Source organism: Lynx canadensis, chromosome F1 (genome assembly GCF_007474595.2).
Source record: "Lynx canadensis isolate LIC74 chromosome F1, mLynCan4.pri.v2, whole genome shotgun sequence".
Taxonomy (NCBI): domain Eukaryota; kingdom Metazoa; phylum Chordata; class Mammalia; order Carnivora; family Felidae; genus Lynx; species Lynx canadensis.
In genome coordinates this window covers 26212929-26236007 of record NC_044319.2, presented here as the reverse complement: position 1 = coordinate 26236007, position 23079 = coordinate 26212929, and the positions used below count along the sequence as shown (strand labels likewise).

At 48.0% G+C, this 23079-nt stretch overlaps 1 protein-coding gene across 5 annotated transcripts in view; it reads left to right on the top strand.

The window, feature by feature from the left end:
* The window catches only part of CACNA1E (calcium voltage-gated channel subunit alpha1 E), a 319528-nt gene that overhangs the window by 247646 nt on the left and 48803 nt on the right, over positions 1-23079 (top strand). For 2 of the 5 annotated variants that reach the window (XM_030302659.1, XM_030302658.1), the window contains exons 19-27: positions 191-247; positions 1374-2021; positions 2452-2765; positions 5057-5216; positions 6358-6487; positions 7187-7246; positions 8034-8140; positions 19273-19284; positions 20946-21042. In XM_030302659.1, coding sequence (XP_030158519.1) covers positions 191-247; positions 1374-2021; positions 2452-2765; positions 5057-5216; positions 6358-6487; positions 7187-7246; positions 8034-8140; positions 19273-19284; positions 20946-21042 — 1585 coding nt within the window. The remainder of the gene's footprint in view (positions 1-190; positions 248-1373; positions 2022-2451; positions 2766-5056; positions 5217-6357; positions 6488-7186; positions 7247-8033; positions 8141-19272; positions 19285-20945; positions 21043-23079) is intronic. The other 3 variants (XM_030302660.1, XM_030302656.1, XM_030302655.1) reach the window with 2 other exon arrangements.

Below are 23079 nucleotides of genomic sequence, written 5' to 3'. Positions count from 1 at the left end.
CAGAGTAAGAATCAAAGGTCACTCCCTTGGCAAATTGAAGGTCGGGAGTCTACGGAGGGCAGCAGGCATGTGGAGAACGTACGGGCACGTAGAGGACTCTGTGCCTCTTCCTGAAAATTGGCTGGTGGCTGTGGGGCTTGTGGTTCCAGGAGGTTGGGGTGAACTGAACCTGTTCGTTTTTCTTTCCCAGAAGAGACAGAAGGAGAAGACACCACATGTCGATGTGGGAGCCACGCAGCAGCCACCTGTATGTGTGTACCGGTCTGCGTGTTTGTGAGTGGTTATGTGTGTGTGTAGGGACACCGTGTCTTTGTTCTCACCACACAGTGGGCAGAGTGGCGCTGGGTGTGTATGTCAGTGTGCGTTGTGGTGTGTGCGTGTGTTCCGTGCACATGGTTTGTGGACACTATCCTCTGCACCTTCCGACATGTGCTTATATCAGTGTGTGTCTAAGGTATGTGACCCTGTGTGTTGTTTACTCCTCTGCGCGGCCTGTGAGTGGGCACGCGTTGGTGTGGGTAATTGGTGTTGGTGGGTGTGCCTTGCACGTAGGCAGTTGTGTACAGCCAGGTGTGGGCCTCAGTGAGGATGCGTGTGGGCACATGTGAGTGAAAGAGTAGGTGACTACCCTTCCGCCCGTGTGAGCCCACTCCCGCGTGCTCTCCTGCGTGCATATGTCTGCGTGTTCCTGCCGCCACATGAGATGTTCAGCAGCAGCTTGGAGAATGAGCTGCTGGTAGGCTCTACACGTGCAGCCTGTGGCTTTTATCGGCTGTTGTGGAAGAGATCCACGGCACTCTTATTTTTTGAGGGGGATGACTCCGTGGGTCTGCCTGTCACTGCCGTCCGTCATCCTCCAAGAGTAGCCCACCATTGCGCCTTTCAGCCTGTGCTATCCCAGGCTGTCATCTGAGGGACCAAAGACAGGGAGAGTAGGAGGAAGAAAGATCTCTGACCTTGAATTAAGGGCCAGTGGTGAGCAGAGGGTGGGTACAGGTTGGTGCCCTGAGAGCAAAGGAGAACAGGGGAGTGAAAACCTGGCAAGCCTTCTCCTCCTCTCCTGCAGGCCCTGGGGGCTCAGTCCTAGGCTGATCCCTGCCCGCCCTTCGACTACTGCAGAGCAGGGATTAGGGTGGGAAGCCCCACACACCAGGAGGCGCTGGTCCAACCACCTACTCGTGCGTGGCCCACTCGGCTCCTTGCATCTCTCTGTGCTTCCTGTCTGCAGGTCCTAGGCTCTCCCGTTTGCTGCCCCCCATGTGTCCCACCCCTTTCCCGTGGCTACTGAGGGCTGGTCTACACCCTTGTGGCTCCCTCCCTGGCCTTCAGCAGTCAGCTCCTGACCGTGGTCCTCACCCTTTCCTCTTTGGCAGGAGGGAGCGGAGGCGCCGGCACCACATGTCAGTGTGGGAGCAGCGCACCAGCCAGCTGAGAAGGCACATGCAGATGTCTAGCCAGGAGGCCCTCAACAAAGAGGAGGCCCCACCAATGAACCCCCTCAACCCCCTCAACCCGCTGAGCCCCCTCAACCCACTCAACGCCCACCCGAGCCTCTACCGGAGACCCAGACCCATTGAGGGCCTGGGCCTGGGCCTGGAGAAATGTGAAGAGGAGCGCATTAGCCGCGGGGGGTCCCTCAAGGGGGACGGAGGGGACCTGCCGAGTGCCTTGGACAACCAGAGGAGCCCCTTGTCCTTGGGCAAACGGGAGCCACCATGGCTGGCCAGGCCGTGTCATGGGAACTGTGATTCGACCCAGCAGGAGGCTGGGGGAGGGGAGACTGTGGTGACCTTCGAGGACCGGGCCAGGCACAGGCAGAGCCAGCGGCGCAGCAGGCACCGTCGTGTCAGGACCGAAGGCAAGGAACCCTCCTCCACCTCCCGGAGCAGGTCTGCCAGCCAGGAGCGGAGTCTGGATGAAGGGGGGCCCACCGAGGGGGAGAAGGACCGCGAGCCCAGGGCCAGCCACGGGGGCAAGGAACCCACAATCCAGGAAGAGGAAAGAGGCCAAGACTTAAGGAGGTAAGTTAGCTGCAGGAGTGCCCTGGAGGCATAGAGCCCTCCTGGTGTTAAGGATGCTTCAATACAATCCCACCTGGCCCTCACTTTTCCCTTTTATAAAATGGAAATGATACTGACGCACCCTTTATAAGGCATGTGTAAATATGACACACAGTGGGCTCTGTCCCCCTGAAACCCAGAGGCTGGTCTTCTAGGGCATCTCCTATTGGGTGTGGGTCATAGGTGGATGGATGGGAATAAGGCACGGACAGCGCCTGTGGGTCTTAGCTCCTCTCTGCCTGGGTGGGTGGGGGTGAGAGGCAGCAGATGCCATGCTCCGCGCGAGGCTCCTTGCGCTTCCCCCCACTTTCCCTCTTGCCTGGCTCACCAGCCACTTTAGAACATCTTCTTCTGATCTGAGCACCAGCCGTCTCCTCCTCTGTCTCCGCAGGACCAACAGTCTGATGGTGCCCAGAGGCTCCGGGCTGGCAGGAGCCCTCGATGAGGCCAACACGCCCTTAGTCCAGCCGCAGCCAGAGTTGGAAATGGGGAAGGATACAGCTCTGACAGAGCAGGAGCCGGAGGGCAGCAGTGAGCAAGCTCTGCTGGGGGATGTGCAGTTGGACATGGGCCGGGCCATCAGTCAGAGTGAGCCCGACCTCTCCTGTGTCACGGCCAACACGGACAAGGCCACCACTGAGAGTACCAGCGTCACCGTCGCCATCCCCGACGTGGGCCCCTTGGTGGACTCAACTGTGGTTCACAGTGAGAACACAAGTCCCTGTCCCCCTTCACCCTCACCACCCATCCCACCCAGGGCTGGGGACAGTTATGGCTCCGGAGTCGCTCAGTAAAGCAACGTGAAAAGCCCCACCAGCAGGACGAAATCATTCTTCAGCAAGGAAGCAATAGGAGCAGTTTTATCTAGGTTTGCAGGAAAAATAAGTTAGAATTTTCTCCATCTTTAGTTTTATCTGTAAAATTTGCTTACGCCTTGGCCCCTGTGACCATCATAGAGACGTCAGAGAGATCACATGTGGTTTTGTAGCCAGATGTATATACGTGGCTATTTGATGTATCATGTGAACACTCGATGGCACTCTCCAGGACCTCCGAGGGGCCATGTCACCCAGACAAGTTAGGGAACCCGTGTGGAGCAGGAGATGGTCCAGACCGCTTAGTGTGTGGCTTCCAAACCTGTTTCTCCTGAGGTCTCAGTTTGTCAACCCTAAAGTGAAGCACTGAACTGGGTGTTCACTGAGGTCTTCCTCAGCACTAACATTTTATGAATTTATTACTCTTATTTACTCTTTTCTCCTAGGAGCTTTTACTCAGTTTCTCTGATAGATTCCTCAGGCAATGGATGTTAATCTCCAGACCTCAAAAGGAAACAGCAGAAAGCCCTCCATCTACCCCCATCCCTGCCCTAGCCTAACCTCACCCCTATCCTCACTTCAGCCCCACCCCCTTTCCTGCCCTAACCCTGCCTCTATCCCCATACTAAACCCACCCCCACCCCAACTTCACCCCCACCCCCACCCCTCACCCCACTTCCATTCCTGCATTAATTCTGGCTGCCGCCTCATGCTCACTGAATTATGACCAGAGGGCTCTACCCTTGCTTTTTTTTCCTTCTGATTTTTCCCATATATTTCTATTTTCATAGGACAGTCTCCTCTCCCTGTTTTTCTTTCTTCTGCTCCCTCTCCATTGCTTTACTTTCTGTGCACTCAAAATGCCAGTACTGCTTTAAAAAGTGAAGTCTCCCATGTTCACTGCTCCTGGGGTTGGTTGACTTGGGCATGTCTCAGGATGTCAGACTCACAACCTCTTGTGGTGTGTGTTTAATTTTATGCTCTAATAAGTAAATCTTTTGGACTCTCTCTTATGAGAAACATCAAGGAAGTTTGGCCTTCCTCTGCTACTGTCCTGGGGCTAGTCTATGGCCTTGGTCATAGGTAAGGGCATAATGTCAGAGGGATCTGGGATCATTACCTTTTGGAAGGACCCAGAAGGAGCCAGAGCTTCAGAGCTCTGCTGCTTGCACAAGGCTCCAGGGTAGAGTTGGTCACTGAGAGAGAACAGTGGGAGAGTTTGACTGAATCCCTTGCCCACTCAACTTTAGCCTCCCTGCCACTTAACCCACACTGTAAGTTGCATGTGGAAACTGAGGGTGGCGGCCCAAAAGCTCCACTCAGTCTCTGACTCCTTCATCCTCCTAGCCCTGGAAGGCCGTCATGGTCCCATATTTGCATGAATATTGCATTCCCGTTTCAACATTAATCACGACTGGAAAAAGCACAGCCAGAGAGTCAGCTGCAAACAGAGTAATGGTTTCTTAAAATCTTCCATTGCAGTGTGATATCATTGAAAGGATATAGGATTTTGAGTTGGGAACTAGCTGTATGAACTGAAGATAGATAACTTGAATTCCCTGAACTTCACTTTTCCCATCTGTATAATGGACATAATATATGCCGCTCAAGGTGTATTGTTGTGAAAATTCAATAAGTAAATGTAGACAAAGAATCTAGATTTTTACATATAACTTTGTAAGCCTTACAAAAGAAATAATCGTTCTGTTACCCTGGGAAACATGATTATTATTATTTTTTTAATGTTTATTTATTTTTGAAAGAGTGAGACAGAGTGCAAGTGAGGGAGGGGCAGAGAGAAAGGGAGACCCGAATCTGAAGCAGGCTCCAGGCTCTGAGCTCTCAGCACAGAGCTCGATACAGGGCTTGAACTCATGAACCATAAGATCGTGACCTGAGCTGAAGTCGGACACTCAACCTACTGAGCCACCCAGGTGCCCCACATGATTATTATTTATATGCCCAAAAAGGCTGTCATGTAAAATTAGGGTGAGGGTCAGGCTAGGAGGAGAGTAAGGGCTTCACAGTGTAATCTAACAAACCCAGTGCTTGCAGGGTGCCTGGCTAGATGCATTCCTGTAACCCCTTCCCCTCGTCTCTATCCCATCCCTGTGGAAAACAAAAGGTGCTATTCTCACATGCAGCGAGGTTTCTGATGATTTCAACATGTGCCTTTCACAGTTAGCAACAAGACTGATGGAGAAGCCAGTCCTTTGAAGGAGGCAGAGATCAAAGAGGAGGAGGAAGAGGTAGAGAAGAAGCATCAAAAGAAGGAGAAGCGTGAGACGGGCAAAGCCATGGTTCCCCACAGCTCTATGTTCATCTTCAGCACCACCAACCCGTAAGGCACCTTCCTATCGCTCGCCCTTTGGCACCATGGTAGACGACCAGGGTTAGAGCCAGAGTTGGGGTGATGAGGAGAGACGAGGGTCCGCTCACCCCCCTGATCCTTCTCAGTGAACTGTGGCCAGACATCTGAAACATGCGGGGTGCTCCCTGGTAGAAGTGTGTCATGAGGTTGAATCGCCGCTGAGCTCTGTGCTGCATCTGAAGAATAATTTAAGACGGAGAAGCATGAGCAATGTCATGAGAAAAGGACCCTTTACCTCAAATTGTTCAGTAGGTTGTGTCGAGGGCTGGGGTGGGAGCAAGGAAATCTACTTGGGATGTGCCACCAAATATTTCAGTGGTGGACAGAACTGAGAATATGGAGCCTGGAATAAATAGACCACCCACTGGAGTTTAAGAGGATTGGTCCCACTTCCCTATATGTGGATTTTGAAATGGGCATGTTCCTCAAAGCAGAGGTAGGGCTATGAGATGGAGGTGGCAGAGAAGATTCTGGAAGGTTAGACTGAGCTGCCTTTGCCCTGGAAATGAGCAAGATGTACACATAGACCAGCTTCTGAGGCTAGGAAGACAGAAAGGTTTTCAGTGACCACACGGGCAGTATTCAGACAAGCCTCTGGGAGGGAAGGAACTCGGGCTAAGGTATATCGGATCACATGAGTCCAGAATACAATCTATAGAATATGATCACTTTAATCAGAATACCTGGGGCTCATGAAAACCTGTTGTTCCTCTCATCAGGAATCTTAGAATCAAGGTCTATTTTTACATTTCTGGCTTCTTATGATTTCCTTGCTATGCCCCAGTTTCTGTACAGTGGGGGAGGTGACACTGAGATACAATGGAGGGTCCCATGTAGCTATGCTGAGCGCGTGTAATCTGATGCTGGCTGCTCCCGTGCCTGCAGATAATGTATTTGGCTTGCGTACCGTAGCCTCTAACCGATCTGATTACCTTCTCCCACTGGAGCTTTAAATCAAGGGTGGTGCCTGAGAAATTAAATTGCTCTCCCCATGGCTTCCTCTGGCCAGGGCCTGGCTGTCTGGAAGAGGCTGATGAGCACGAGGGTGGGGAGTAAGAGATGGGGATGGGAGGGAAGCAGAGGCAGCTCAGAAGGCCCTTCCACCCCACAGGATTCGCAGGGCCTGCCACTACATTGTGAACCTGCGCTACTTTGAGATGTGCATTCTCCTGGTGATCGCAGCCAGCAGCATTGCCCTGGCAGCCGAGGACCCTGTCCTGACCAACTCGGAGCGCAACAAAGTGGGTGCACGGGAGCCGTTTGCAACCTCCGTAATACCCTGGTACCCACCCCATCCCAGCCCCTCCCCATCCCAGCATTAAAAGTGAATTACGGCAGGTTCCTGGGGAGTGAAGAAGGGTTAAGAAATGGTCCATTCCAGTCCCTCAGGGCAAAGTAGGGACCATTTCAAGACCAGCCCCTTTTCTCCAGTCCCCACTCCCCAGCCACACTGTGTTCTGTTATGTTTCAGCATTGGGCCTTCTCCCCCGAGCCAGCCAGGTCTTACAGGGTCATGTAGGGTCATGAGGGATGTGCATGAAGTTGGGGAGCTGAAGCTCTACCCCAGGCTGCTGAGACATCTCCCGGAGGTCCTAAGGGTGTATGTTGGGAAGTATGAGGGAGGTCAGGAGGATTGGAACTGACAAGGATTCTAGGTCCTGAGGGAGATATTTGTGGGGCCATTCAGACCCAAGAAGTGAAGTTCTGCCCAAGGGGAGGGAAGAGCCAAGGACTGACCACTAAGTCATGCGGTTCCAGCAGTAATGCCTGGCCCCCCTCCTCCTGTGTCCAACTAGCAGGCTGAATCCCAAGCTTCTGTCCTGAGGTAGAAACGAGTTGGGGTGGGGGTGCAGGACTGCATGTACACGGGCAGTCAGGCATGTGTATAGCCTGGTGGCCACACATGATGCTCTTCCCCTTCACGGATATGTGTCTTACAGGTCCTGAGGTATTTTGACTATGTTTTCACTGGCGTGTTCACCTTTGAGATGGTTATAAAGGTAAAAGCCTCTAGAGAAAAGCTGGGCTACGGGTGTTTAGATGGGTCATGTGTCTGCTCCTTTAGTTTGGTGCCCCTCCCCAGTGCTGCCACCTACCAGCCAATGACAGAACCTCAGTAGGGCCTCCAGCCACGCCTCCTCTGGCCTCAGAATTCTGATGAAGTCTGTCATGATAAGATGTTGTGGTACAGCACGTCTGCGTGGATCTGTTTAGACTGGGGCAGACCTGTGGGTATGGCCCAAGGGGAGCCAGGCCCACTCTCAGGCAGGCAGTGGGAGTGCAGACAGGGGTGGGGATTGTACTCACCTCCTCAGTGTGCTCCCTGGTCTGAGCCTGGGCACGTGCCAAGGCAAAGGGTCGGCTAGGGATGGGTCTTCCTGGACACCATGTAGTTCCAGCTGCCCTCACTGCCCCCCATTCTGTTTCCCACCATCCTAACACCCCACATTTCTATTCTTTTCATAGTCTCCCTTATGTGGGGTTCCCTCCTCTGTGCATATGTGGTGACGCCTGGTGCTCTGAGCCACTAATGGAGGAAGGAATGTGGCAGAGTTCGTGAGAGCCAAGGGGTCTAGTTGAACCCTGGTGGCTATGACAAGGGGCCTCAGACTTCAGAGTGAGGTGAAGAGAGACTGTGAGACATGTCCTCTTGCTCTTCAGGTCCTTGTACAGGGTTGATTATAGAGACAATGGCAGTAGGGGCATTGTCATGGGGAGCCCCGAGCTCAGGGTGCATTGCCGACACCAGTGGGCTCATCCCTGGCTGTTCACATCTTTCTCCTTCAGATGATAGACCAGGGCTTGATCCTGCAGGATGGGTCCTACTTCCGAGACCTATGGAACATCCTGGACTTTGTGGTGGTGGTTGGCGCATTGGTGGCCTTTGCTTTGGCGTAAGTTTAACTCTTTCTTCTTGTTCAATTCCCTGTTGTCTCTTCTTCCTGAGACCTTGATTTTGAGGCCTCTCCAAGGCCAGCCTGAGAAACAGTTCACTCAGAGTGGTGCCAAAGAGAGCTGCTCTTGAAATCTGCTTCCCGCTTGCCCTCTGTGGTACTTCTAGGAGCCTTATATCTTCAGCTCACATGCCCGAAACGGTAGCACTGGTGAAGGAGGAGCCGGGAAAGTCCTTAGGGAGAAGTCAGAGGCCCTGGGGTTCCTTTCTTGGAGATGAGGAAGCATGGGCAGGTGCTCACCCATGTGGGCAGTGCCTCCAGGGGCTCAGGAAGGGACCCAGGGACAGCTTACGTATCTCTCGTTTCTTGATTCTCTCAAACAAAGAATCAGCTTGAAAGAAAAATGTAGAGCATAGAACAAAGTTGGGGATCACAGAATCTTGAGCATGAGGAAACTCTCTGCTCATGAGCAGAGATACCCCAGAGAGATTTCAGGGACATCAGAACCATGTTAATACGTTTAACTCCAGAACATAAGATTTAGGAACTTCCTTGATAACACACTGAGGAAGGCAGTCTTAAACCATTTAGGTAACTAAACCGTGTTCATTACATTTGGGGATTTTTTTCCCCCAAACATTGATCCAGCTGTAGCAGGTTTTCAACCACATTCCGACATTTCCTGTGGAATCCGGCGAAGGAAGGGGCTCTCTTAACCCTCCAGGGTATAGCTGGGAAATACACATGGTGTCAGGGCATTTTCCCTAAGCTGGTATGTCGAGTACCCTCAGATGAATGACAGCCTTTTGGGCTCTGTCTCTACCTTGTTCCACCACCAGAGCAGCCTCCCCCCTTTCCTAGGTGGTGCAGCAGGCTTCCCTCCAGACTCTTCAAGTACAAGAGCTGAATCTTCTAAGCAAGTCTGGCTTCAGTGTGATGAGGCTGAAGGGAAACATTTGGGAGTTGTTGTCAGTGATAGCAACTGGAAGAGGGAAGGGGCAAAATACCTGCATAGGTTTGACCTTCCCAGGTCCAAGAAAGGGGTCATCCATCCCCCCCCCCCGCCTGCTCCCCAAATACCATAAGCTTCCATTTCTGTCTACCCTGGCAGAGAAAGAGGTGGGGTGATTTAAGAAGAAACATTCCCCAAGTGGCTGAGGGTAGGGAGCTCTCTGTGGGAGAGATGAAAGGTCTCCAGCTCTCCTAAGAATCTAAGATCTCCCAGAACCTAGAAGTGGGCTATTTGAATTGCTGTCCCACCCATGAGGGACCCCCCCAAAGGAGAGCCAGGGTGAATGTGGCTTATGACCCTGAGCTGACCTTGCAGATCAATTTCAGTGTCCCTTGTCCCCCATGTACACCAGTATATTAACCCCTATTAGAGTCGCATGGAATCACCTGTGTCTCTCACAACAGGGAAGACTCCCGTTAGACATGACTGAGCTATTTCCAAGGAAATTTCACAAAAGCATGGCATTTTCCCAAACATCTCTACCTCGTATGAATTCTCACCTCAAGACAAAAATCAAGGCAGCTCTGGCTATACCAAGGGGACTCCCAGCTCCTCTTCCTCCTTCTTAGAAAGAAGCATTAGAGTCTTTTTCCTAAGGAGGCCTATTTATTTGGTAAGGGATAGATATCACTTTTGAGTTTCTAAAAGGTCAAGTTCCCTTTTCATTTTGTCAATTCATTTGCTTACATTATTCACCATATTGTTCTTCTTTCTTATTTTGATCTCAATAAAGTAGTTTGTGTCTTTTTGAAGAAATGAAAGACAAGGAGAGAAGTATATCAAGGAACCCACCCCATCTTTAGGAATCTCATTGGGGTGACAGGACATAGTGGGAGGAAGGTGTGGGCTGTGGACTTAGGCAGGCCCTGTTTTGAATCCCAGCCCCTCTATTTACCTGCATCATGTGCTAGAGCAACATAGCAAGACAGTAACCCTTTTATCCTCAATTTCTCATCTCTGAAATGGAGTCAAAATAATGTGTATAGAGTGCTTAGCATAGGGCCTGGCACAGTGTAAGTGATCAATAAATGTTAATTTCCTTCCTTATGCTTCCATTCTCTCACCAAGCCTAAACATGGAAGACAAGTATGTGTTGATATATAATGTGTGAAAATAGTTGAAGATGAACACAGAGTGGTTTCCAAGACTTGTTTCACACACACGCGCACACACACACACACACACACACACACACACACACCACCTTGTCAGGTATGTAGGTGCCCATGGGAAAAAGTTGCATCTTAGAGGAAGCCTTTGCATGCCTGCCCCATGTCCACAGTCCAGCTGTCTCTCCTCAGATCCAGAGCGAGGACGATGGGCTGGAGGGTTGTCACCTGTCTTGTTCTCTTTTTGTACCCTTTGAAAACATGGCGGTGGTGGCTTTGGTGCTGGTGGCAGGGAAGCCTTAACAGCCCCGGAACCGAAGCCTGTCTGTTGGTCCTCAGACCAGGTACAGTGCAGGGAACCCCAAGAACCCCTGGGTTCTGGGGTCCACACTTATGTGATGGATTGAGAGTTATGATCCATCACTTGGCTTTTAGTGATGTCACTTTCGGAACTTTTTCTTAATTTCCCTGGAAATGTAAATGGTACCTGCTCACCCTTCTCCATCCACTGTCTTTTGTTACCATCCTTCCAAGCTGGCCATGCACATTTCCTCTCCCCTTCCTCCTGCTCATGGAACAGGCTCATACCCCTCTTCTCTGTCCTTCGTCACATTTGCTGAGGTCCAGGTAATGCTTTCTCTCGCTCATGTGCCACGCTTCCTAACTCTCTTCTCTCCCTTTCCTCATTAAGGGCACCAGAGAATTCAGCTCTTCCATCACTTTGGTAGGGTTGGCCAGGATCTCCCCTGCCAGCAGAGTGAGGGCCTGGCCTGGGGCAGACAGCGGAAGGAAGCCTGTGTTGTACTCTGCCGGGCCATGGCAGGAGGCTCAAGCCAACAGGAAGCCAAATGTGGGGTTTTCTGCACACTTTTCAAGGACCCTCCCTCCTTGTGGTTACAACTTCCATTGTTATAACCCATATGTTTGCCTCTGGGAATGTCCACCGTTCAGATGACCTTACTCTAGCCCTATCTCTCTCTCCTCCTTGCAATTGAACCTTGCCCTGCCGAGGTTTCTACTCAGGCTGTTGCTCAGTCTGAGTAGAACGGATGATGATTGCCATGGTAACACCTTTATGTGATGCCTCAGAAGTCATAGGTGACTTGGCATCCCTTCCAACACTACCAGCCAGGGCCCTCTCAAAACCCAGCCCAAGTCCCAAGAGCAATACCCCTAGCCAAGGGGAGGGAATGGCCTGTAGCTGAATTCTCAAAGAAAGCTGCGTGGTCCCCTGAGCCCTCCTGCAGAGGTCTGCACTTGCCATCATGTATGTTTTCTATAAGCATATATGCTGTTTGTGTAGTGGCTGAAGAGAACTCTCTCTTCTCTATAGCTGCGTACTTCAAGTGAAGGGATTCTTTATAATGTAAACCTGACAAATTCTGTTTGGGAACTTTTATTATTGACTTTTGAGGAGGAGGGGAAGGGGATTTATTTTCTAAGTGTGGGCATACCAGGAGATGAGAAAATAAACGGAAAGATACTCACATGGCCCCTTTCCTGTTCTTCCCGGTACACTTTTACATTATAAAGCATTTATAAGAACACTCAGGTCTCCTGCCTTCAGCCAGATACCTGTGTAGGGAAGTGGGCAGAGTTTTGGCAGAGGTTGGATATGTTTCTCCTCATTCCACTGCCCTCACAACACCCCACTTTCTGGGCCATATGGAGACACAGAGTGTTTGCCAACTATAAATGTACTGACTGTGCCTTTTCCTCTGTGAGGTTTCAAGAAAAGTCTGGTGAGTGACTGGATCTATGAAACCTTTCTCTTTGATCTTTTTCTATCTGAAAAAGAGGGATTCTTCTGTTTGATAATTATTTTACACCGAAGGGCCAGAAACTGCTTTTCCCAGTGTCCTCACACCCTGTTGCCATCATTTCTGCTTCCCAGCCTCCTGGGTGGGAAAACAAAGATGGCTCCAGCCTTGGCATTTCTGGGTATCTGCACATCAGGTACATTCTGTCACTTTGCGGTGTCTTGCCGGAGTCAGCTGCCTTGTACGGAAGTCATGTGGCCAACATGTCAGGGTGAGTTCATGAGCTTTATGGGATCCTGCACAGTCATGGTGATGCCCCCCGGCCCTCAGGTTTCATACCTTAAATGTTGAGTGAAAGGATTTGGACAGGCAGGTGGGCAGGGACAGCGTCATAGGAAGAAAGGTGAGGGACATATGTATGTGTGATCTTGCACTCCAACCCAAGCTCCTCACCTTCCTCATTCTCATTGTTCTACAACATGTTACTTGACTAGCTCAAGTCAGGTCACCAGGTGAGCTATCCTAGATTGGATTTTAAACAGTAAACTCACAGCTGATAACGGTTTGTCAACACAAATAATTAAAAAAAATAGCAATTCTGCTCCCACCTCCTCCCCCCATCTGGGGCCTGTGCATCAGTCAGAATCATGCAGGCTCTATGGCAGCTGAGGCCAAAGCTTCCCCTTGCTGTTTGGCATCTTAGCAGGGCACAAGGTAAGGTCAGGGCTCCCTGGCACACAGGGGACCTGGATCATAGCCACACTTGGCCTTTAATTATTCCATGCTTAGCCAGGAAGGAAAAACATGAGTCAATCTGCCTCTCGATGCCAGAAGGAACCAGAATTCCCACATTAGCTTTTATTGCATTCTTTTCATTGAATTGTGTTGCTTTTCTGACATTTGACACTCTGCCCTAGTCTTTAAGATGGATAAGGCCTTCTGAATGCAGCCACAGTGGCAGAGCCAGTTCTGAATTCATTTAGTGAAATATGCAGATACAATTTTAGGTTCGGGAGGGTCCTCAGGAGCCACAGAATATGGTACCCCAGTTCTACTTTTGTATTTATAAAGGTGTGAATGCGTGCTCTGAGAAAGGAGTGGCTATTCAGAACTGAGACACTAGTGTGCACTTACACTCAGCACAGTAATAGTCGTACAGACATTTTACCCTATACCTGGCTCCTTCCTCCTTTTCCTCACTGTGCGCCTGTGTCTGAGGCAGTCCCCTCAAACCTCAAGCTTTGCTGTGCAACTTCTTTCTTGACAACCCCTATTTTTCTAGAACCGAGAGGGGTGTCTCCCAAAGGAAGCTGTGCCTACACATTCATCTTGTGGGGGAAGAAAAGGAGTGGACACAGTCCTGCTTCATGCAGAGAAGACCCATTTACCATTGAGCCAGACAGGTCATCCAGTCCCACTGTTCTGTGGAAGAAAATGAAGGATTAAAATTAAATTTAGCCATCAGGTAGCCAATTAACTGTGGATTTAGGATGCTGGCTGAGCTGGAATTGGAAATTTCCAGCAGCAAGCAGAGAGAAGGATGTTGTTTCTCGAGACTCCAGCCTTAAGAGTCACCTCGAGAGTGACTTACCATGACTTTCTGCCCAGGCAGGAACACTAAAGGTGATGAATGGCTGTGAAGTCTTGGGGTTGCTATTTTTTTTAATTATTTGTGTTGACAAACCGTTATCAGTCTGTGAAGTCCAGCCTACTGCTGGATTGTATCTGAGCTGCCTTGAAAAACAGGTTTTGGGGGTGTCTGTGTGGCTCAGTTAGTTGAGTGTCCAACTCTTCATTTTGGCTCAGGTCATGATCTCATCGTTGATGAGATTGAGCCCTGCGTTGGCCTCTGTGCTATCAGCATAGAGCCTGCTTGGGATTCTCTCTCCCTCTCTTGTTGACCCTTGCCCACTTGTTCATTCTCTCTCACTCTCTCACTCTGTCTCTGTCTCTCTCTCAAAATAAACAAACATGTAAGAAGACATAGAAAATGGGTTTTGGCATGAATTAGGGGTGACAGAGTAGGAGCCACATGGAGGGGATGCCTGAAAGAGATAAGTTCTCAGTCTACCTGCTCTTGGCATTAAGCCCCAGCATGCATGTTTTGTTTTGTTTTGTTTTGTTTTGTTTTGTTTTGTTTTGGGTTTTTTTTGACGAACACTGAAAAACGCGTTGTCTGTTATATACACCACTGGTGCTGCTGGGGAATGTGCATTTGGAGACCTTTATCATATGTAGGCAATGGGTGTGAATGCCCAAGCAATTCTCTTTATTAACAAGCACAAATTTGGGAGATGGTTGATTATAAATGGACCTCAGCCTGTGGCCACATAACCAAGCAAAATGAGACGGTCCAGTCAGGGAACACAGCCCCATTCACATAGTAGCCAACAATTTGGCTAACCAGCCTCAGATGCAAGAAACACCCTGCACGTGAGGCAAGCCTTCACAGATGGAGGAACAGCGCAGTCCTGCAGGATGAGTAGAAATCCACCACAGTGCCCTCCGGATTTAAAAGTAAGTTTTAGAATAGCCCAGAGCAGATGTCATGATGGGACTAGGGAAGGATCCACTCAGACCGTGTGACCTGCAAGCCATCTGCTTAATCCACACTCACAGAGCCACAGCATAGGGGAGTGTATTGGCTGGACTTTTCCAGCACCAAGGCCTTCTCGGGAAGATCAGCATATGAGGGATCTAGGGTATGTAGAGAATGTGAACACTAAGAAGCAAAATCACCATTCCCCAGACCAAATAACAAAACTGCTAGGAGACGGTAAGGGACTTTGCTGTCTCCTGCTCCTCAGTGCTTAGACCTTCCAGTTACAGCATGGTGCAGCGTTTGCAAAGGAGAAAGTTTTCAGGAGCAATGCTGAATGTGTACAGGGAGCTCACTGAGATGCATTTGCAAGAAGGAAAGTACTATGCACTAACCACTTAGCATAGAGTTAGTGTCCTGGTCACAGAGCAAAGAAAGTTGGCAGAGTCACAAAGGATTTAGGGCTCATGGGAGACCCCAAGCAATGCTGAGGTATGGGTGAGGAAGAAGAATACACAAATAGATGACCTAGCCTTACCTTACAGTTTCTAGACTTTTCTCTGGAGACTAGAATTGCCAACGCAAAGAGGTAAACTATCATTTCCATGGGTCTTTAGAATTTTTAAAGTGCTTTCTCACTAGTTGATTTATCACTCGGAAGTTTTATAGTTGAGAAGCAGATTGCTGGAGACTTTAACTACTTTGACTCATTGGACTAGTTGCAAAACCAGTTTTAAACAACTGGTGCTTTTTATTTCAAGTTTAGGGGCTTTCTCTGTCACATTAAACTTCCTTCTACCTCTGTTGTTGTAGTTATTTCTAAGCCATTAACCCCTGTAAACTCAACTTGGGGGCCTGGTGTGGATCTCTCCTCAGCCTACAGGTCCATCTGTCTCTGCTTAGAGACAGACAAGACATATGGACCAGATTAAGAAGGGCGTCCCTGACCCTGTCCATCTTGCTATTCCATCTGTACCTTTTTCTTTCCATGAACCCTTGCAGACCCTAGACTGATTAAGGTTAACAGAGGATAGATAGGTCAATATTTGAGCTCAGGAACTGCTTTCTTTTGCTGTTCCTTCTTTGGTTAAAACCCCCTGTGATTCCCATATGAAAAAGCACTGTAACATCACAAATAAGGACGTAGATTTCAGAGCCTGACTTAGTTCTGAATCCCAGCATGACGAATTATTCGCTGCCTTAACTGTCTCTATTTCCTCATCCATAGCGGGAATTAAAAATAACTGTGTTTTGGTCTTGTGAGAGACAAGATAAAATATATTCAGTGTCTGATATAGTGCCAAATACTTAGCAAGTGCATATTAAATTTTTGTTATTATTGCCTACCAAATAATAGTCCCAGACACTTTAGCAAGGCTCAAGGCTCCTCACAGTGTGACCTCCTCTTCCCGCCTTACACTCCAGCAAGCCTGGAGGCTCCTTCTTCTCATGCAAGAGATTCCCTCAAATCCCTGTGCTGTTCTCTCTGGGACTCATGGGGGAGGGCAGAAGGCTATTCCACTTAAGGAGGAAGAGCTCTTCAGACCCCGACTCTGTCCCCCATGGAAAGAGTGGTTCCTTGCAGAAATCACTTTGAGAACATGTCCTTTGAGAAAGGGTTGGAAGGGAGGGCGCTGGAAACTGAAGAGTGAAATTACAGTGAATGATGTGTGATTATACATGAAAGATCTGGAGGGCAACTTGACAATTGAGCTGGAAAAGTCTCATCTTTTACTGATGAGACGTAAGAGAAATGTGACTTTTTTTTTCCTGGAGAGCAGCCAGTAACTTACCAAATAAGTAGGAAAGGCGTGGGGAAAATGGGTGGCCCAAATGAGTCCCAATTAAGGTGGGATCAGTACATCCTACCATGTGAAATTATCCTCAAATTTTAACATGAGAGTTAATTTTTAGACCTGATAAATTTCAGTAATTAGCTAGGCAGTATAAAAAAAAAATTCTGATTATACATGAAGTAGCAGAGACTAACAAAGTGTTATCAAATGATTATATTTAAATGATTTGTAAAAAAGCACATGAATTATTTCAAAAATAATGTGCCTCAGTTTAAAGTGCTTTAAGAGTTTGTCCCCTGGTTTGATAAAACATTTCCCTTACAATCTTGTTAGCTTTGATAATGGCTTAAATAACTTGTATGCATGACTTTGGTAAAGGTACTTTAGCCTAGTGTATGTGTAAATTATGATATGTTTTAATTAATGTTAAAATTAATATTGGTGCTAAGTTGTTGAGGCATTTCTGGATTCTGTGGCTTTGTTATCCAGTATTCTTTTCATTTCAAATGGCAGTTTTCAAATCAGTGCTGAACATATGTTAACAAAACTGAGAAGCGAGTGTGCTTTTCTTCAACCACTCAAAATCAGAGCTTTTCAGTGGCTCCTCCTGTTTGAACAATGTGCAGAGCAATGACTAATCTTTATTTTGCTTTGGGCCTCTGTCTTATTACTATCCCTGGCTCAACTCTGTGGGAGTCAGGAGGGGACAAATCTCTCTCCCAACCCCTGCTGTATATTGGCAGCTACAATCAGTTGTTGAGATCAGAGTGTGCTGTTAAGGAACCCCATTGTCCAAAACAAGAGACACACACATCATACGAGCAATGGGTCAGAGATGCTCTTTGTTCCGTAGCAGAATATTTTACTAGGATCCTGGAGCAAAATTAATTATAGAGAACAAATTCTGTCCTTTATCCAGGTGTGTGGGAAGAGCAAGAAATTTGGGGCCTTCCTTCATAAAATGGGCATCTGTGAGTATGAACCTCTGAGAACCCGTTCAGATGCTACTGGACATAAAGGTCTCAGAGTTGAGGACCTGGGCTAAGCAACAGGTAAAAGCCTGGAGTGTGTGACCCTAAATCACCTGCCCATCCATTGATCCTACTCTGTTCTCTCATTTTAGGGATATGGAAGAGTCTCCCTAAGCTTTTCCTTAAGATGAATGTAGACTGGGGAAAGGAAGGTGACCTATGTAGTTGTTTTGGTGAAATTTTCAATCAAGTGATTACATTTTCCCATGGCATGTAGCTTGCAATTATACTTTTATTTGTTTGCTTGTTTACTTGAGGTCTGTTCTCCCTACTAGACGTGGTAACTTTCAAGAAGCTAGGGACCTCAATTGTTTTATTTACGGTGGTAAACCCACACCTAGAAGAGTACCTGACATATGCTAAGGACTCCATCAGTGCTGTTATATGAGTGGATACAGGTGTGTTGGACCAATCCACCGTGAGTCCAGGCTCGTGTATGAGAAGACACTGTGATAGCTCAGGGGAAGATATTATCTTTGCCTTCTGAACACTCAGAGGGCGTCACATGAGCAATGTAAGATTTATAAAACCTTGGGTTTAATTCCCAAATAAACATTAGTTTGGCAATTATAGTGAAAATTAATGTAATTTTGAATATGACATCATTTACTGAGTAAAATAATGATTAGAAGTCTTTGCTTGTGACATATAGTGATGTAACCTAGGTTTGTGATACATCAAAAAAAATTAAGAAAGGAGAAAAAGTACCGTTTAGAGCAACCAGCAACTAAGAACCGCAGCCTGAATTCTAGACAGTTCTACATGGCTGCAGACAGGTTCACCAGTGGCAATGTGGCTCACTTATTTAGTGATCTTATGCAAGGCACATCTTCCTGGGTATGCAGTTTCCTTTGCAATTAAGTGTATTTCAGGGGCCTTTTCCAGGTCTAGAAATTTGGTGAGCTGTTTGACAGAGCTTGGAACCAAAACATGCTGCAGAGGTTTACTGGTTCAGAGCAAGAGCTCCAACCATCATATAGTCTTGGGGATAGTCATTCCTATGTCCTAAAGTTATTAGAAAGTCTAAATAAAGAGTCACACTAAAAGTTCTTAGCATAGAGTCTAGCCAAGAATTAATATTCAGAAAGTTGGCTCTCATTATTTCTATCTTAAGTATTACATATTTATGCTCTCACCCTTTTTGTTATTGGAAAGCCTCAAAATAGAGCTGGGATGATTTTTCTTCAAGCTGCACAGCAAAAACTCATGATAGACAGTCGGTCATTTAATTTATCAAAGCCATCCTCTGTGTGACGTCAGGACCTTGAAGACTATGCCTTCCCCTATATTTTGAATGGTTTTAGGGTGTTGCTCATCTGTGCTTTTGAGAGAGGTCATGCTATCCCTGACAGAGTGACTGTGTGCCCCACTGCAAATGAACTCCTTCATAAGCATAGATACACCACTATGGCATGATATGCCTTTCCCAATAGAGTTTCTGGCCCAGAGCAGAGGAGTAATTCCTCTCTCCTGGTTTCTTATAAATTCCCTGGAAATTGAGTTTGTCTGAAGACTACTAAGGAAGTAAAAGGCTATATTTAGAAAACATCAATAGACTGGGCTCCATGAAAGAAAGCACATTGTGGGGAATGCCATCTGGTTAGAGACAGCTTCACTAGTGCTTGCAAAGGGCCTTTGCCTTTCCAGGTTGGAGAGGGGGGTGTGGAGCAAATGGTGCGCTGGCCCTTCCTTTCACAAAGCGTGTGGACTCTGCAAGTGCCAAGGCTGTAAGCGGGATCTCCTGGGCCTGTGCTTGTCCAATTCCCTGTCGCTGTAAGGTTCCCTGTCCTCCCTGAAGTTTTCTAACTGTTTCCTTCTCTCCACCCCTCCTCCTTTTTTTTTTTTTTTTTTTTTTTAAACTGCTTTCTGCTTGGATCCTCCATAGGAACGCCTTGGGGTAAATATTGTTTTCTCTTTTCTTTGAAGTAAAGAATACGGGAAGTGGGCTTGGAGGAGGGTGCAAGTACAGTTGGGAGGGAAGGAGCCTGCTCGTTGAGAAAGGAGCGGTGAGTTTATACGAGTGGTTAAGTTCTCACTGACAACCAAGAGAACAAAAGTGAGGAGTCACCAAGCCTTCTTCTTATTGGTTGAGGTATGTATTTGGCTTAGAAGTTGCCTTTTTTAGGTAGGTAGCTATATGAATGTAATACAGTAAAAGAGTTTATAAAATATACAAAACCCCTGGATGCAAAAGACCTGATAATGCAATATTTTTGGATTATCTGTATTAAGAGTTCAAATGGAATAAAAGTGGCTTACAGGCCATGGCCTACAGCCATTAAGAGGGTCTTTAAATTCACATTCTGAGCAAAGCCAACATTCCTTGAATTCTATTAAATGTCTTCTTCCTACCTTGCCTTCTGTGGAAGAAAATGATCTTTTATCTCCCTGTCAGAGGGGATGCCGTGTACGGCGGAAGGACAGGGTAAAAGGCAGGCAGAAGCCCTTGTAGTTCCCATCTGATGCTCTGGATCCCATTTCCCCGGACTGTTGGTGTAATGGTACTCTGGGCCAACATGAGGAAAGAACCAGAGCCTGAGCTCAGTCTTTAGAGTCTCATTTCCTACCATCTGTGTCTTTTACAAATTGCAATTGTGTGAATTGAATGCAAAGATCTCAGGGGATAAGAAGGGTGGAGGGAGAAATGCAGGTTGATTTATTCATTTCATTCCTAAAACTAAAAAGGGAAGCATATTTTATCTATTAGGAGCAAACATTTCCAAGTGGCTGAATAGGGAAGCTCATTAGCTGTAGGGCAAGGATAAAGGTGGGCAGGGACTGGAGTTTGGGCCTTCTCCAACTGTATGGCTCTCTGCAGCTTGTGCTAGGTATAGGGCACCTCCGATGAGAAGGGACCGCGGAAGGAGCCAGCCATGCGCAGGTAGTGTGAGCCAGCGTCCTGGCAGGAAGCCTACGTGACATGCTTTCTCTGGAAGCGGCAGCCAACACAGCAGGGGTGTCCTGTCCCTACTGCCCTTCCCCACCCTGTTCTCCCCTGAACTAATGAGTTCTGCCAAGGTGGCAAATGTAGAGTCAAGGAAAGGACTAGCTTAAGTCCTCTGATGAGACTTGCTTTCAACCAGGGGTTCCCAGTCCATTCAACGAATATCATTTGAGAGCCTGCTACTCAAGAAGCACCAGACCAGGCACCATGGGGATCCAGAATGGATTGCCAGTCATGTTCCATAGTCGATCTCTCTTCCATTCCTATTCTGCTAATGTGTTAATAACCAGCATTACTCTAGGCATTGGGGAGAGGAAGTGTTTATTAAAATACTTATTACATGGATGACTTTGTGTGTGCTCACGTGTTCTTCTGTGTGAATATACATGAGTGTGCATGTGTGTGTGCACGCACACGCGCATAAGAGTGTGTTCAAAATAGGGAGTGAATTGAATTTTTTGTGGGGTCTTCCTGAAGGGGGTCTACTCTGACCCAATATCTGGCCTCTTGCCTCACTATCCCCCGTTTTACCTTGTTGTTGTTAATGCGGTAGTGTGAATGCCACTTTCATTTCTCCCCCTGTCTTCTGATCCCTGGGGGCCTCTCCCCTGCAGAACTAACAAGGGGCGGGACATCAAGACCATCAAATCTCTGAGGGTGCTCCGAGTTCTGAGACCGCTGAAGACCATCAAGCGCTTGCCCAAGCTCAAGGTAAGGTTTTCCGAGTCCCCTTCTCCCATCTTGTCTTTAGCCGTGGTCAGCCTGCTTTCAGAGAATTATTTCTGAGAATAGTCCTTTGGCTCACACAGGGACTGGGGTCCTTTCATCGGCCTGAGTGAAAGGTCTTTGTTTAAAAGAAAAATAACCAACATGCCAAGAAATCTATGAGGGGGCTTTGGCCTCTTGGGTCCAGACCCAGGTGGTATTTTATACATACTCTGGCTGTGGCATGTCACCCAGAAAGCACCCTGTGTCATTAAGGTGGACCCAGAACACCAAAATGGAAGTAGAAGTCTTCTAACTGTGTTGTGGCCGAACAGCAGGTCATGCTGAGTAACCAGGGATGGGTAATTCTAGAGAAGGAAAGGATTTACTAGCCCTGCCCCTTCATATTTTTAAGGCACAGATAGGTCAGCAACTTGCCCAAGAACATAGTCATTTTTGGCAGAAGCAGAGAATGGGGAGGAGCTGACATGGATTAAGTTCTTCCTGTTTCCAGGGCCTGCACTTCCATAGGTATATTACCTTGATTCTCCTCCTTTCTAACCAGTGTCTCCCTGCTCAACCCTCCTGGGGCTTCTTCCCTGGCTGAGCCTTCCTGCCCTCAGGGTGTGCTTTACCATTCAAGTCCAGTTGGTTAACACATTGAACCCTCCTCCCCCCCACACATATACTGCTGTGAACAGAAGCTGAAGCCTCACTGGGGAAAAAGTTTTTCCTCCTGAATTCCTGTGAGTGAGAGTTAGCCACCCTGAGGAAGGAGGCCAGGATGCCTGGTTCACAGCCCTGAGGTCCACTCCCTGATGCCCAGGCCACACGGCCAGCCAGAGTGAGCCACAGCACCAGGCCTGAGCATGGTCTTCAGGGGCTACACACACTGTTCACTACAACCTTGTACCTGGTAATAGACCCAGCATTGTTCCAGGCCTCGGTCCATGTCCATAAATATTCATTCCTTTCTGCTCCACCCCAACAATACCGCCAGGGGGCTGAGGCCTTAACCAATGTTGTTAGCTGCAGCCCAGGCTCCAACGGTCTCTTCTTTTCTGAGCTATGTTGGGGTCCTAAGGAGATTGCAGACCACATAATGAGATTAGTTAATAGGCTGGAGAATGCGACCCCAGCCTTGGCTAATTCCACTTAATTAGGAAGCGCTGGCTTCTTGCTTTCTCTGCAGCTCCATCACCTGGGGGAAGTGTAGGTGGCTCTGATGATTCTACAAGGCTGCGTGCCGCTTACATACCCCGCAGTGTTGAGCTAATTAAACCAGCGATAGTCACCCAGCGCTGTGAAGAAACAACTGTACCAATGTGGCAACTGCACAAATGCAGTCCCACCATGGGGCTCAACTCTCCAGTGAGCTAAACCTAAAAACCTAGAAAATAACCTAAAAATGGCTTGAAATGTGTCGAATTCCTGTGTAACTCCCCACAGCTCAGGGACTAGAATGGATTCTGCAGAGTGACATCCAGGCTTGTGACCGAAGCACCAGTCTGATTCTGTCCACCCAGTCCTCCCTTCTCTATGGGAAGGCTGCTCTCCATCCCTTCCTACATCACCTGTTGACTCTTCATCCCCAGTACAGCTGGCTTTAAGCTAGAGAACATTTACATGTGAAGTATTGAACATATTTTGATTGAATGTATGGATTAATTCAAATTATCACTAAAATAAAGGTGTAATTTACTGCGCTCTCTGATCCATTTAGAAAGGTAAAGAGAAAACCATATGCATGCAATATATAAACCAAATCTAAGAAGGTCACCAAATAGATGTAAGGTTAGGGACAAGCCATGTAATGGCTAAAATGGGCTAAATGCTCTCAGAGATCCTTTCTGCGATAGATTTCTGTGCCTCCCACTAACTGGAGTACACCTATTGGGATCCCACAAAGGACTTCCACCACTGCCTGGTGCCTTTTGGCCTCTACTGCTTTGGGGTTTACTTTCAGTTTCAGAGCACATGTGCCCTTCCAGGTGGTAGGTCCTGGCAGTCATGACCAGTTTGGAAGCCACCTCTGAATCCCAT